The sequence below is a fragment of the Cynoglossus semilaevis genome, chromosome 12 (genome assembly GCF_000523025.1).
Source record: "Cynoglossus semilaevis isolate Cse_v1.0 chromosome 12, Cse_v1.0, whole genome shotgun sequence".
NCBI classification, from domain to species: Eukaryota; Metazoa; Chordata; class Actinopteri; order Pleuronectiformes; family Cynoglossidae; genus Cynoglossus; species Cynoglossus semilaevis.
The window spans coordinates 10,598,584-10,612,004 of record NC_024318.1 but is presented as its reverse complement, the minus strand read 5'-3'; the positions used below and the strand labels follow the sequence as shown (position 1 = coordinate 10,612,004).

At 39.7% G+C, this 13,421-nt stretch overlaps 3 protein-coding genes across 12 annotated transcripts in view; 1 reads left to right on the top strand and 2 right to left on the bottom strand.

Moving 5' to 3' along the window:
- On the top strand, positions 1 to 6,407 carry rab23 (RAB23, member RAS oncogene family). 3 transcript variants are annotated; one of them, XM_008322088.3, is made up of 7 exons: positions 1 to 221; positions 2,499 to 2,727; positions 2,895 to 2,980; positions 3,156 to 3,312; positions 3,462 to 3,544; positions 3,712 to 3,804; positions 3,894 to 6,407. In XM_008322088.3, the coding sequence occupies exons 2-7, from the start codon at positions 2,573 to 2,575 to the stop codon at positions 4,025 to 4,027; spliced, it is 708 nt and encodes a 235-aa protein (XP_008320310.1). In that variant the 5' UTR covers positions 1 to 221; positions 2,499 to 2,572; the 3' UTR covers positions 4,028 to 6,407. The 3 variants fall into 3 exon arrangements, with proteins under 3 accessions (XP_008320310.1, XP_008320309.1, XP_008320308.1); XM_008322087.3 differs by having other exon boundaries at positions 1 to 233; XM_008322086.3 differs by lacking the exon at positions 1 to 221 and adding an exon at positions 248 to 661.
- bag2 (BCL2 associated athanogene 2) lies at positions 6,271 to 10,262 on the bottom strand. Its single transcript, XM_008322083.3, has 3 exons — positions 9,371 to 10,262; positions 8,880 to 8,989; positions 6,271 to 7,916 (listed from the first exon to the last, which is right to left on the bottom strand). Exons 1-3 carry the CDS (start codon positions 9,490 to 9,492, stop codon positions 7,525 to 7,527), a joined length of 624 nt encoding a protein of 207 aa, XP_008320305.1. The 5' UTR covers positions 9,493 to 10,262; the 3' UTR covers positions 6,271 to 7,524.
- A 138-nt stretch (positions 10,263 to 10,400) lies between these two features.
- znf451 (zinc finger protein 451) overlaps positions 10,401 to 13,421 on the bottom strand; it is a 5,670-nt gene continuing 2,649 nt past the window's right edge. For all 8 annotated transcript variants that reach the window (XM_008322079.3, XM_008322081.3, XM_008322082.3 and 5 more), the window contains 6 exons: positions 13,375 to 13,421; positions 13,097 to 13,256; positions 12,847 to 12,994; positions 11,183 to 12,651; positions 10,649 to 10,711; positions 10,401 to 10,541 (listed from right to left, as the gene is read on the bottom strand). The exon at positions 13,375 to 13,421 is cut by the window's right edge and continues 83 nt beyond it. In XM_008322079.3, the coding sequence (XP_008320301.1) occupies positions 10,501 to 10,541; positions 10,649 to 10,711; positions 11,183 to 12,651; positions 12,847 to 12,994; positions 13,097 to 13,256; positions 13,375 to 13,421 (1,928 nt within the window). In that variant the 3' untranslated portion in view covers positions 10,401 to 10,500. The remainder of the gene's footprint in view (positions 10,542 to 10,648; positions 10,712 to 11,182; positions 12,652 to 12,846; positions 12,995 to 13,096; positions 13,257 to 13,374) is intronic.

Here is a 13,421-nt window from a genome sequence, read left to right as displayed (position 1 = left end):
CCCATGAGTCTGGATTTACTACTTGGGGATCTAAAAAAAACCGTCTCAGTTTTGTAATGGTTCGGAACAAGTATTCACCTTAGATACCTTACAAATACAAGATGAGTCGTGGATTGCACTGGGATGTTGTAACACCTCACTACTTTGTGGTTTGCATACACTGTATGCTATACTGACGTCAATACCTGCAGTCGTGACTACAAACACACCAGGACTTGACGGTAACACTCTCGGTATGTATACTCTTTGGTTCTGCTGCTTAGCAACAAACATTAGCGAGCTAACCAGTTGCCTGGCTAGCAAAGCTTCTATCAGGAGCAACGTAGTCAGCTGGAGCACTGGTGGCTCGTTGAATGTCAGTAGGTAGTATTTATAACCATGTGATCATCACAGATTTTACTGAGGTGTGGTCATTAGTCAGTGTTATCGGGACATAGCATCGGTATAGTTCAGACACTAGCCAGTTACCATACGCAGGTTAAGAAGGTTCTGAACACTGGGGAAAGTGGCTACGCTCAGCTAGTTATCATTAGCAGCAGAGTCACTGGCGTCCCCTGTCACAGAGAAGGAGAAGGCTGGAGATATGTGATTGTGAGTCAGCTGGTGAGGCAGCTCGGCTAATGTTGGCGGACATCGGATAAGTCGTTGCCCTGATTTACAGGTAAGAAAGCGTCTAGCGACCCTGCGTGGGTGCTTTCTATGAGTCTGATATGGACCCTTTCCCCCATTCAGCTTCAGCGGTGCTACAGTGGCTGCTGTTAGGTACTTCAAGCCTCAATTCAACAGGTCATATCTGGACCATGTAAAGGAAGTCAGATATGGATTATCAAGACACAAATGAAAACTTTTAAACAGTTCTCTATACGCCCACCCAGTTAGACAAAAACACAAAGAAATGCGAGGTATTTCTACTGTCATTGTGCAACGTTTGACCCAAAACAGCTGTAACATAAACAGTGGTGTCTACTTTTTTTTCCCAGAACAGGCCATCTATGACAATGTAAAAACATTTTAGAGACATGCTTCTTTTGTGATGTGTCAGATGAAGTCTTGATTGTGTCAGATGAAAAACTGATTTAATGCAGACATTGTTGTTTCTTTACAGCTTGAAAAACTGAAAATGGAAAAAAATGAAATGAAAATGTGCAGCCTCTACAGCCTGCTGTTTTTACATGCTCAAAATATCATTGCAAAGTCTTTGCAACATGAAGCTGTTACCACAGTTCCAATCCAGTTCATGTGAAACACAGCCAAGATAAAGACATAACATCTTGTGAGGATTATAGGTAGACTCTAAAAAGACACAGTCATCATATCCACTGTGCCCACAAACTTACAAGTCTCCAGGCAAAAGCTGTTCCCATCAGGGTGAGGAAAGGAATCACCTGGGCTATTCTGAACCTACTCTGCATCCACTTAGTAATCAAAGAGAAGTGGAATGGAGATCCACTCACTCCTGAGGTTATGTGTGATTAAAGGACATATAAGTACTGCACACAGACGTCAAACAGCCAAGTTTTTGCAAAGAAAATGGTTATTTTGAGTAAGACCAAACATATTTTTCTCTAATCATAACAACAAGCAAAAATAAAAGGTTGTTAACCATCTGTGCTATGGTTTTTCATTGTACCAGCTTGGCTACGTTTACAAATCTTATCTATATTTATGTCTAGTAAACCAAGATCAATTGAAACACTGTAAAGCCTATTTACATAATGCTTCATCCTTGTGCACTGCCCTGCCACAACACTCACATGCACTTATATTTAACTTTCTCCAACAAGGCTACTGTTTTACATATATCATATAATTCTCTCCAGATTAGCATTGAACAATGTTTTAATATAAAACACTTTGTCTGTCCTTGAATTAATAATATACATAAAATATATATATTTTATGAAGTAGTTGATTACCAAAACACAGACTACAGGAGTTGATGCAGGAGCTGGAGTCAAAGATGCAGTTTACAAAACTCAACTCAGTACCAGAGCTAACCGCTCAATTTTAAATTGAGTTCTGCCAGCGTATTAAAACAAGTGCTGCATTATGCAGCTCAATTATGGCTCGTGAATACTATCAGCCAGTGTGGCTGAAATCCAGACAAGCTGTTGGATCTGTTCTCACAGTAGGCACAGTGTCTTCTGGGCGCTGCTTTCTCCCAGTATTTTGTTTACCCTTGCACTCAGCAGGACCATGTGTTACTGAGGAAGAACCAGTTGCCATGTGGACTCTCTGCCACTCTCAACGCTAATGGGAAGATAAACATAGGGCACGGTGCCTTCCTGTTAAATTTACAACTGTCAATATGACACATGCAATAACAATAAACAGAGGAAAATTCCATCCATTGTTTGTGTAAAGATCATCAATAAAGGCCGTTTAGTTTCTTTTCCTCCACGACAAAACAACAATAGCAAAGGGAGACTAATGTAAACCTTTGTTGTAAACTTTGTAAACATCAATATCTTAATATAATAATATCTATCCACTTCTAGGCTATACATGTGTCCGTGTGATTAAAACTGCCCGGCCGGAGTGGAAGAGACAAACCAAGCCAGATTTCGCCACCATGCTGGAGGAGGACATGGAAGTGGCCATCAAGGTGGTCGTCGTGGGAAACGGAGCAGTTGGCAAATCCAGCATGATCCAGCGTTACTGCAAAGGCATTTTCACAAAAGACTACAAAAAGACCATCGGAGTGGACTTCCTGGAACGGCAGATAGTGTAAGGAAATAGTTTAAGAGTTAGTCATTTAAAGCAGGTACAGAAATTCTCTGTTTAAATTTGGATAAAAACTGTACAGTATGCTCTACATTTAATTTAGGTGTACTTCTACAAAAATGTTGTTAATGGAAAATTATAAAAAAGAAATTTCCTGGTTGTTGATTCAGTGTCAACAGTGAAGAAGTACGACTGATGCTGTGGGACACCGCCGGTCAGGAGGAGTTTGACGCCATCACCAAGGCCTACTATCGTGGTAAGACACCCATCGCTGACAACTACACAAACCTCATAGATTATTAACTGTGTGGTTTCGATTGTGAAGTGTTTTTGAGCACACCAACTGTGTGTGCTCAGAAACACTCCACCACTGCAGACGGGCTTGTTGTATGTTGTTTGTAATTCATTGTCATTGTATATTTGTGTCCCAGGTGCTCAGGCATGTGTGCTAGTTTTCTCCACAACTGACCGAGAGTCATTTCAGGCCATTGACAGCTGGAGAGAAAAGGTGGAGGCAGAGGTTGGAGATATTCCCACCGTTCTTGTGCAGAACAAAATTGACCTCCTGGAAGAGACGGTTATAAAAAAGTATGTTTTATACATCGACCTTGACTTATAAATAGAGACGGTTATAAAAAAGTATGTTTTATTCTCCAAAGACATCGACCTTGACTTATAAATATACAGTATAAGGCCCGACAACTTTATCCGATTTTCTTTTTCCACTTGCATCACAGCGAAGAGGCAGAAGCCTTGGCTAAGAGACTCAAACTGAGATTTTATCGAGCTTCGGTAAAAGAGGATCTTAATGTCAATGAAGGTGAGTTAGGTCATGTTATCTTGGTCATGTTAGATTAATCATGATGATTAATTGTTTATTAGACACACTGTTATTAATTAGATTAAATTGTTTAAATTGCTCAGTAAATTGTCTGACACTCCTAGTTTTGGATTGATTTTTGTTACCTAACACTTCTGTCTCTTCAGTTTTCAAATACCTGGCCGAAAAGTACCTACAGCAGCTCAAGCAGCAGACAGCAGAGGAGACAGAGGTGGCTCACACAACCAGCAATAAAATAGGTAATGAATATTTGTTTGTAAGGACCTTCATGGCAGATTTTGTGCTCGAAGACAACCGTCTCTAATCAGAAATACTGTTTTTCCCACAGGTGTTTTTAATAACATGAGTAGTAATGTCTGCAATCAGAGCTCCAGCAATGGCAGAGAAGTCATCAATTTGCGACCTAACAAGCAGAGGACAAAGAAGAGTAAAAATCCCTTTGGAAGTTGCAGGTTACTCTAGTTAGAATAATCTTTGTTTGCTACAATTAAATCAAACCCTCACTTGATTGGTCAATTATGTGTTCACAGTTGTTAATGCTACCATTGGACTCAAAACCCATGTAAAGGTTGAGCTCAGCTTGCTACCAAACAACTCATTTGAATAAAAACAGTTTAAATATAACTAATTATAGTTACACTAAAACAGGAACAGAAACAATTGTTTTTATAGCAACAACAATTAGAGTGATTGCAGTCTCACTTAGCCTGGGCTGCTTTGGAATTTCCAATACATTTCTAAGCTCCAAAACAGAGCAGTTCACAACACTGAACCAAATGCATGCTCTCGCCACTCGAACAATAACTACTTCAAGTGTGAAGCTGCCCAATGACCAGATCAGACATGGAGGTAGCTACCTTCAGAGACCAAAGTCCAAGGGATTAGAAAAAACATAAATTGTTAGAATTTTAATCTGTGTACATGTTAATCTGTTACTACTATTAAAGTCATGCCCATGGGTCGACACACTAAACCTCTTGACCTTTGTGCACACCAAGCACTCATCAGTTTTCGGGTGTATAATATAACACAGTGATATCTGAGATATGCTGCAGTCACATGCCTTGACCTGCATTAAGAATTAGCACAGTCTTACAATCTTACATTGTGAATTGTTCTTGCTTCATTTCGACCATTTCTGACATCTCCACCATGCAGTGGATATGTTTGCATGCGCTGTCGATTTTTGTTCAAGCACATTGTTTTCTAACTAAGTCGACTGTTCAGACAATAGAGTTGTTGTCGACTGTCACTCCTGTGTGCAGTATTTTTGTATTAATCACAACAGTGTTGAGTGATTGCACTCAAGTGTTGACTCTGTGCCAAACCTCCATGATTTCCAAGCGTTTAGGATTTTGGGTCAAGCAACAAATTATCTTTTTCAAACAAACAATACAATTAAGATACAAAAAAACAATCGGTGCGTCCGTTTACAGCAGAGCTATTTAAAAATGTGTTCATCAAATCCCGAGACTAAACTAGTTTTCTCAGTTTCCTTTGCTGAGTTAATGTTGTTTCATTAACATTACAACAGCATTTCAGATGTTCAAATGTTGGTAAAAATGCAACTAAACTCAAATCTGTATAATCTAGATTACTATACACATCCATAGCTAATTTATACATTAACTTCACTGATGCTTGACTGAACACTACATTATTTTATAATTTCATTACATTTCAGACCCTAAGGATTGACTCTTTTTCTACAATTTTCCTTTTCTGCACATTCTTATTATTGCTGTTATTCCATTTTTCTCACGTCTCTGTTCCTTAACTGGTAAATATGAAATTGGGATTAAAGAAATATTAAATAGTATGAACTCGAGGTGCCTTGAGCTTGACGTAAAGCTTTGCTCGGCGGTATTACAAGAAGTTGACAGGATTCTTTTGTTTGTTTGTTTGTTCGACAGCATGCTCATGTGGATTTCCTGAATGTACAGTAAATCTTGTTGTTCAGAAGAGATCGTCAAACCAGATATTTTATTCCTTTATACAGCTACTTTTGAAATATTTCTACATGAATGATGGCAAGCACAAAAAAATATGATGTGTCTTGGATAAAATCTATGTTTACTAAAAAAAACTATATATTGATATGAATTCCTAAAGAAATACAGAGACTGTCACCTGTCCTGTTTTGCCTTTTTAAAAGGTAACCGAAGCTAAATGTATTTTATAAAAGTCTCAAGGTGAGACTAAACTTTAATTTAGCTTCAATTTTTTTTTATATCTGTATGTTAACACTTGAGAGTCAAAGGGGAAAATTATTACGATTTAACTAATGCATGCAAGCCTTGTTTTCACTTCATATTTAAACCAGAGCTGCAGAACTTCAGTGCTTTGTCCATGAATAGTTTTTCACCCAGCGATCATCACTTACAGTTCTAATCCCACCTGAGGTCATATGGTTAAATCTCCTGTTAAAAATATAAACTACTCCTTCTTTTCAAATGTAACATTTGCCTTTTATATGTTTTTGTTTTTTTGACTGAGTGGATTTAGTGCACTTTATTGTTAAGATGAGAGACCATCTTAAAGAACCATGACATGAAACTAACCATACTTATGTGCTGTCACTCAGGTGTTGTAATAATCCGTGTCCTGAAGTTACCGTTTGTTTAATTCAAACGCAAAAGCATTTTCACACGTTTAGACAACCCAGTAAAATTAGTGTTTGCTGACAAAAACACTTTGTTGGATCATTTGTTTAACTGCTTTAAATAAAAGTATACATGTATCACAACTCACAGTGTGCTGCACCACTGCACACCAGATGTTGAGTTAAAGTCAGGATGATTGTAATCTGGAATAAATGTATAAATAAAACTTCTTTTTTCCATGGGAATATGGTGTCTTTTTTTTCCAAGGATTGCACTTGTCTTTCAGCAACATGTTTGGGTAAGTCTAGGGTAGGGGGTGACACTCAGGTTGCTGTAGCTCAATAGGTAAACCTGGAAAATGCACACTTAAGGTTGTGGCTTGGATTCCAAAATTGGTGACATGTATGTCTTTTACACCTGGTGCAACCCAATTTGGGATCTAAGCAGTCTTGAACCTGGAACCCTCTGGTTGTTGACAGAGGTCCTACCCCTGACCCGCTCTTGCCTACTAAACCATTTTAACATAACATACAACAATTGTAGGAAAACAGCTCTATAATATGTTGACTTTGTGTTTTATTTGCTTAAAAAGCAGTTTTGGGAAACAAAACTCACACTACTTTAATTTAAAAAAAATGTGTTTCTTCAGAAGGTGCTGTTTGCACGTGTGGCACACTGTGATGTACACACATCATGTCTAAGGGTAAGTCAAGAAGCTATTGAACCAATGGAAAAAAGAAATTATTCAGGAACAAAGCAAATTCTCTATCTATATAGTCCCCATTTAGGCTTACACGCTTCAACAAGCGGTGAGAATTGTTTTTTTGTAGAATTCTGGAAGATGTCACAACAGGTGACAATGCCAAGGTCTGAATTCTAGTCATAGATGTCATTTTGTAATTTAGAAGACCATTCCAATTTACGCCAGTAGATGGGGATAGACAGTTTGCCTTGATTCATTAACATGAAGGCAGCAGATAAAAAACACGACCTCAACGTGTGTGTGACGTTTCTGGTTTTCTCCTTCTACTATACCATTATTGATTTGACAAAAACACGGTCCTGTTTAAACGTCACTCGTGATTAATCAGATCATGTTTTGTATTAGTACGTAATCAATACTCGGTGATAAGAAGTATTAGTATTAACACACAAACCACAGTGATGATTATTAAGAGAGATCAGATGTGTTTGTATTCTTTTGGCACTCAGTGTGTGTATTATTGTTACATTATTGTGTGCACTTTATAACTGGCCTCCATGCTACATGTGAAATCTATGTGTAATAATTTAGCTTACAACACTTGTTTGGTAAAGTCAAAGTCATCCAAAGATACTCATGTTTTAGTGATGGGATTATTTCCCATTGGTTTGGGGCACCTCAATTTTCTGGTGGTCCATAATCTTGATGTTCTTTTCTGCATTCTCAATGTTCCTCATCAATGTCTCCAGCCTCTGCTTGATCTTCTTCTGGTCCTCCAAAGCGCAGCCTATCACGATGGCCTGAAACTTTTGATCGATGGGGACGGGGGGCGCCTCAGTAACACAGGCGGCGTACAGGGCCATCAGTCGCGTGCGGCTGTTGCCCATGTCATCCAGCATCTTTGCCACTATTTCGTCTATTATAGACGTGGCCTTGCGCAGCGACTCGTCCTGCTGAGGGCTCCTTGTTGTGCCGACAGAGATCTCCACCGACAGTGTCCGGCCCATGAGACGGTTGGCAGTTAAATCTAACTCCTCTCTTTCTCCTAGAAGACATTGCGATATAAAATGAACTGTGTGACATTGTGGGTTTTTTAGTATAGTTAGTGTGACTGCTTTAAAGTGGACAATATTAAACTGTGTCTGTGTAATTCCAGGCTTTGGAATGAAGGGAGGCAGTAATGAATAACACATCTCCACTGAGGGTGGATTTTTAATGTGCATCTGTTCCATTTTTATTGTCAATGAAGTCAGTCTGTGAACTTAAGTTTTCTCTCAGGCAGGGAGTTTTCCTTTGAGTCATTTGAAAGGTCTGACACAGTCAGTTTGTGTGTGTGTGTGTGTGTGTGTTACATACTTAAGGCTTCGCCTGTTTTTCTTAAGGCCTGTAGTACATATGGAGACCAAGACCTAGTCCTTTGAAGTTAAAACCTTTTTTCACAGTCTCAGTCCAATGGAATATGGCACGCTGGACACAAGTGTACCACTGCTGTAATGCTTGAATGGTAACAAGCCTCCAGTCTCTAGGTGGCAGCAACCAATACATTGGTTTATACAGAAAAAAATTATACCTGTGACCAGGTTCTCAATAGTATTTAAATTCGCGGGGGTGTGGATCGTAAAGGTGGGGCGTGAAAATATTTCTGTCTAGGGGAGGGGGGCATGACAGAAAATTAATGGATTAGAGCAAAGTTATGGTTGTGATTAATTAGTAATGGTTAAGGTTAAAGACCTGGTTAGATGTATGTGTGTATGGTGTAGCTGTACGGGTATGAGGGACAAACGTTTAACATATTACAGTGGTGAGGACACTTTGTTCTTATGAGGTCATTTTGCTGAAGGGGGGTATTTTGAGGTTGAGGACTTAGTTAGGGTTAGGGTTAGAATTAGGGTCTAATTCGAGTTAGTTTAAAGATTACTAAATGTATTTGTCATTCGGTCAAGAGCTCATAAACATGTATCAGTGTTTGAGTGTACAGTACAGTACAGTACAGTATGGACGGCCTCACCAGCACAAATGTTACGCATCTCCTGGCTGTTCTGAATGGATTGAATCATTTCCAGGATGCACTCTCTTTCCTGTTCCATGGCTGTGGCCGTTTCACGCAAAGTCTCCACCCTGATAAAAGACAGACAAGAACCACAACCACAGACTGAGACAACATCAACCCGCTGCACGATCGGGACACTGGTATTGGACCAAGACAATACATGATAAATAAACAAACTAAAAACAACTTTCTGTACATCTGCATCTTTAAAGACGGGGCACATTGTCAGACCGATGGTCTGAGCAGCATTTGATTGAAGTGGGACAAATACTGCACCTCGATCTAAAATAAATAAATAAATAAACCGTCCCAGGGGCTTTTCTTTTAACTTTAGCAACATGATCTATCTTCCCTTAAATTTGTTTTACTTCCACCAGATTCAACAACACGTCACATGCATGTGATGTACATTTGTGACACATGTCCAGGCCTCATTACTCCAACTGTACCTTATTTCCAGTTGATCCAAACTTTCCAGGAGTCTTCCAGACCGGTCAGCCATGGACAAGGTCCTCCTGAACTTGCCGTGCGCAGCTTCGTTCATTTTCGCGTGGATTTTCGCTTGAGCCATGACGTTGATTTGTTGTAATAACAGTAATAACAATGATCCGTCACTGAGTCCACGTCCTGTGTCCAGTGTGTGATCAGCTCTGTGTGCAGCTGAGTTTGACTCCTCACTCCGGCTTCACCGCAGCAGCGACCCCGGGGAGAACATTTCCAAACAAGGAGCGTAACTTCCTCCACTCACTCCTCACAGAAGATTCCCGACTCTTCCAGAAGAGAGTTCAGTCGCTTCTAAAGACAGGAGAATGATGATCCCTTCAGATTCACTTTAAATAAAAAAATGAATTAAGTTATTCCTGTATTATTTAAATAACTACATTGGTTTCCATGGCAAAATAATCCTAGTTATTATTTTGAGTAAACATGGGACATGGGTTTTTTAGGACTTACACACGTGTCAGGCCATTCTCACCAATGGGTGAATCACTGCTTAGTAAGAAGATGAAATACCACATCCAGTTAACTCTCAATTGACCACTAATTGTTTCCCCTTAAGACCAGTAACTAGCGTTAAATTCTCTTCCAAAAGTTTCTATAATACATTCTAACATTATTGTCCCTTTAAAGTGTAATAAATCCAAAACTGTGGTGTATGCCAGTGTACCCTGACAGTCATAACAATAATAATTATTCCTATTATTATTGCTGCTGACTTTGCTAAGTCAACCTGCTCTTACATCCCATTAAAATGTAATGATCTACAGGATATGGCAGTACTTCAGGACTTCATGTGTGTGCTGAAAACACAGAGTGCAATTTGAGACGTCCAGCTTTGGCATCCTGCAGTGTCATCAATGCCATCTACAGCATGTGTTAGCACACACGGTCTGTTAGAAGACATTACTTCAAGTAAATAACAAAATAACATGTGCTGATCCTAGTGGGAGACAGAGAGGAGGACAGAAAAAACACATCTCAGGGGATAACATTTATTTGTCATAAGTTGAACACAACTTGAACACAACTAATAACATCAGCAGGTGAGATTAACCATTAAACAAACTTGAGGACTCCATTAGAACTCCAGGAGACTTCTTTTAAGTGCTTCTTCCATCTCTGTTAATAAAATCAAACACATAAAGACACTGGTACAGAAAAGTCCAAATACAGAACAAAAGTCTGTTTGCTATTCCTTAATAGATTTTTACTCTGTTCAACTTTACCTGCTGACTCTTTTGCATCTTCACTCATAGACAGAGTGTGCTTCATTTCTTCATCGGAACCATCTGTAGAATTTATAAAAGGAGCCAGTTAGGTAAAGAAAACAGAACATGTAATTATCAACATATAAGAAACAGATACATGAACCTTATTCATTGTTCTTTGTTGACATTACAGAAATGTGATGTCAAGTGAAGAAATAATAAACAACTCCACTTCACTGCAGGAAACACATCGTGGTCCATTATGTATTTCTTATTAATACATTTGTCTTTGGTAGTGTTCAAGGACCAGAACCTTTTATACTGTGATGTATTCTACTATATAATGCCATTAACAGAAGGAAACACATTTTTCTATAATAATCAGTTGGTTGCTGTGAAAAGCAGTTACGGAGTATTAGGTTACTAGATCAGCATGTTTTTGAGTACAAGTATTTGAATAACCTTTCAGTCCATTCCTAATAATAATTCTACTTTAATAATAATAATAATAATAATAGTAGTAATGTGATCATTAAAAATTGTTTTACTCACCATTTTTTTCAGAGTTGACCTCCACAGCATCATGTGTATTTCCAGTGGTGGTTTCAGTTTTTATCTCCTTGTTACAGGACCTGGAGATGACACAGGGCTCCAGTTCACAGTGTTGGGAGTGATAGTGATTGTGAAAGTCTGGAACACCCACAAAACCTTCTGGGCAAGCCGTGCACTGTATGTTGAATGTCTTGTCCAGGTTCAAGGCAGCGTGTTTGGTGTGGACGTGAGTCTTCATCTGTGCATAGTTGGGTACAGACAGACCACAGGGGGCGCACACGTACAGGCATTTCCCTTCAGTTGCCAGCTTCTTCATACACTTTGTGTATATGGCTTTTCTTTCCTTTTTGCTCTTTTTGGAACTCATGCATAGGCAGGTGAGCTGACTGACACTCTCATCGACAGTGGGCTGAGCAACATCATCATTCAGACAGCAGTATTCTGTACTGTGCAGCCGCTCGTAATGCTCCAAGAATTCGGCTTCAGTGTCAAACTGCATGCTGTCGCAGAGGCCGCAGAAGTGGAAGCTCTTCATCTGACCTGGGTGCTCGTTCAGGCAGTGTCGGCGCACAGTGGACTCTTTAAAGAACTTCTGAGGACAGTGTCCGCAGATGAATCTCTGAAAGCTGTGTTTGTTTACGTCACTGCAGTGTAGGCGGACGGCTACTTCTGAATCAAAGGTGTCTTCGCACATGCCACACATCCAGGTCTGCCTCACTGTGGAAGACGAAGGCCTCACTGTGTTCTGAGGAGCACTGAGTTTAGATGATGAAGCTTGAGGGTCGTGATAACTGGTGGAGGGCTTGGAGTCCACCACCTTGGCCACATCTTCAGACACTTCTTGTTCAGAGAAGTAGGTGTGTCCACTGTGAGCTTCAGACACATGCAGCAGGATGTCTTCATACCGTGGCATTTCCACCTTGCACTTGCGGCAGTAGAATAGAAAGTTGGAGAGGTGCGCTCCTCCGTGAAAGCGGCTCATGTGCAGACGGGCGATGGAAGATTCATTCATGAGTTTGCCACACACGCCACACTGATGGAAAATCTGGTTCACAGCCAGGATGTGCTTCCTGGCGACGGACTCCTCTGGGAACGACAGGCCGCACTCACAGAACCACGCTACTGTAAAGTTTCTGCTGGTTCGCTGTCTTTTGGTTGAGGAGTTGTCACTCTCACTGTTCCACATCCTTTTCTGAACATGGCTAGTGTACTCTATTTCCCCTGGTGCATGCTTAGCCCTCAGGTTTTCCTGACTGGGACCAAACCTACAGTGCTGGAGAAGTGCTTTCTCCATGGTTAAATTCATCTCCACGTCATGTTGCGTGGATTCTTTGTGTCCTTCGATTTCAGCTTGAGTGAGGAAGATTTTGCAGCAGGTGGAGCACTGCCCCTGCACTTGCAGCTGCTTTATCACCTGTACAATAGTTTTATCAGCTTTGGCCACGGCACAACCCTGTCTGCAGTACACACTGAGAAAGAAAAAAGAACAAAAGAGTGAAAAAGAGACAAAAATGTATAAAAAGAACAAAGAAAAAAACAGAGCTGTTAAATTTAACTGTTTAATTGATTTGTGAAATTAAATTTTAAAAAATGTAATGTGTTGTAAGTGTGTTAATAATCATGATTAATTTCACATGTCAGAATAATAATCTCAGGAAACATACTTAAAGTGAGCTTGAGCTGCTTGATGTGAGAGCAATACTTTGTGACATAACGAGCATCTGACTTTGAACCCAACTTCTTTGCACAAAGTGATGAGACGATTCTTAACATACTGAGGGACAGGAACAGGAAGTGGTGTTCTTTGAGATTCTTTAACAAAAAAAAGGGAAAAATGAAAACATTTTAATTGTCATTTTAAACTATTACATTTGTATATATGATGCTTTTATACAACATTAAAACAGATCAAACCTTTCTTGGCAAAAGCCTCTGTGAAGTGATTTTTGGCAGACATATGTTGGAGGCACTCGTCTTTCAGATTGAACAGGAGGTAGCAGGTAGGACATGCGAAAGCCACAATCAGCTGATAGATCTGAGTGATGCTGTGAGCACCAGCAGTAGAAGAAGAAACCTAGAGTTGACGAGCCAAGAGACAAGGTCATGCTTAAGAAATATGTATTACTATTATGAGAATAAAGTTTCTACAAAATCCTAATATTGCCAAAGCAGGGGTTTTTGTATGTATGAACCTTGGACTCCAAATGTTTCTTCCATGCTTCCTTGGTCTGAAAATGTA

Bases quoted from the DNA above. Each gene is read 5' to 3' on its own strand.
- rab23 (XM_008322088.3), top strand. From the start codon at position 2,573: ATGCTGGAGGAGGACATGGAAGTGGCCATCAAGGTGGTCGTCGTGGGA. The intron at 2,728-2,894 runs GTAAGGAAATAG...TTGTTGATTCAG, and splicing joins TTCCTGGAACGGCAGATAGT to TGTCAACAGTGAAGAAGTAC. The intron at 3,313-3,461 runs GTATGTTTTATA...CTTGCATCACAG, and splicing joins GAAGAGACGGTTATAAAAAA to CGAAGAGGCAGAAGCCTTGG.
- bag2 (XM_008322083.3), bottom strand. From the start codon at position 9,492: ATGGCTCAAGCGAAAATCCACGCGAAAATGAACGAAGCTGCGCACGGC. The intron at 8,990-9,370 runs GTACAGTTGGAG...GTCTTTTATCAG, and splicing joins TTGGATCAACTGGAAATAAG to GGTGGAGACTTTGCGTGAAA. The intron at 7,917-8,879 runs GTGAGGCCGTCC...AATGTCTTCTAG, and splicing joins GATGCGTAACATTTGTGCTG to GAGAAAGAGAGGAGTTAGAT.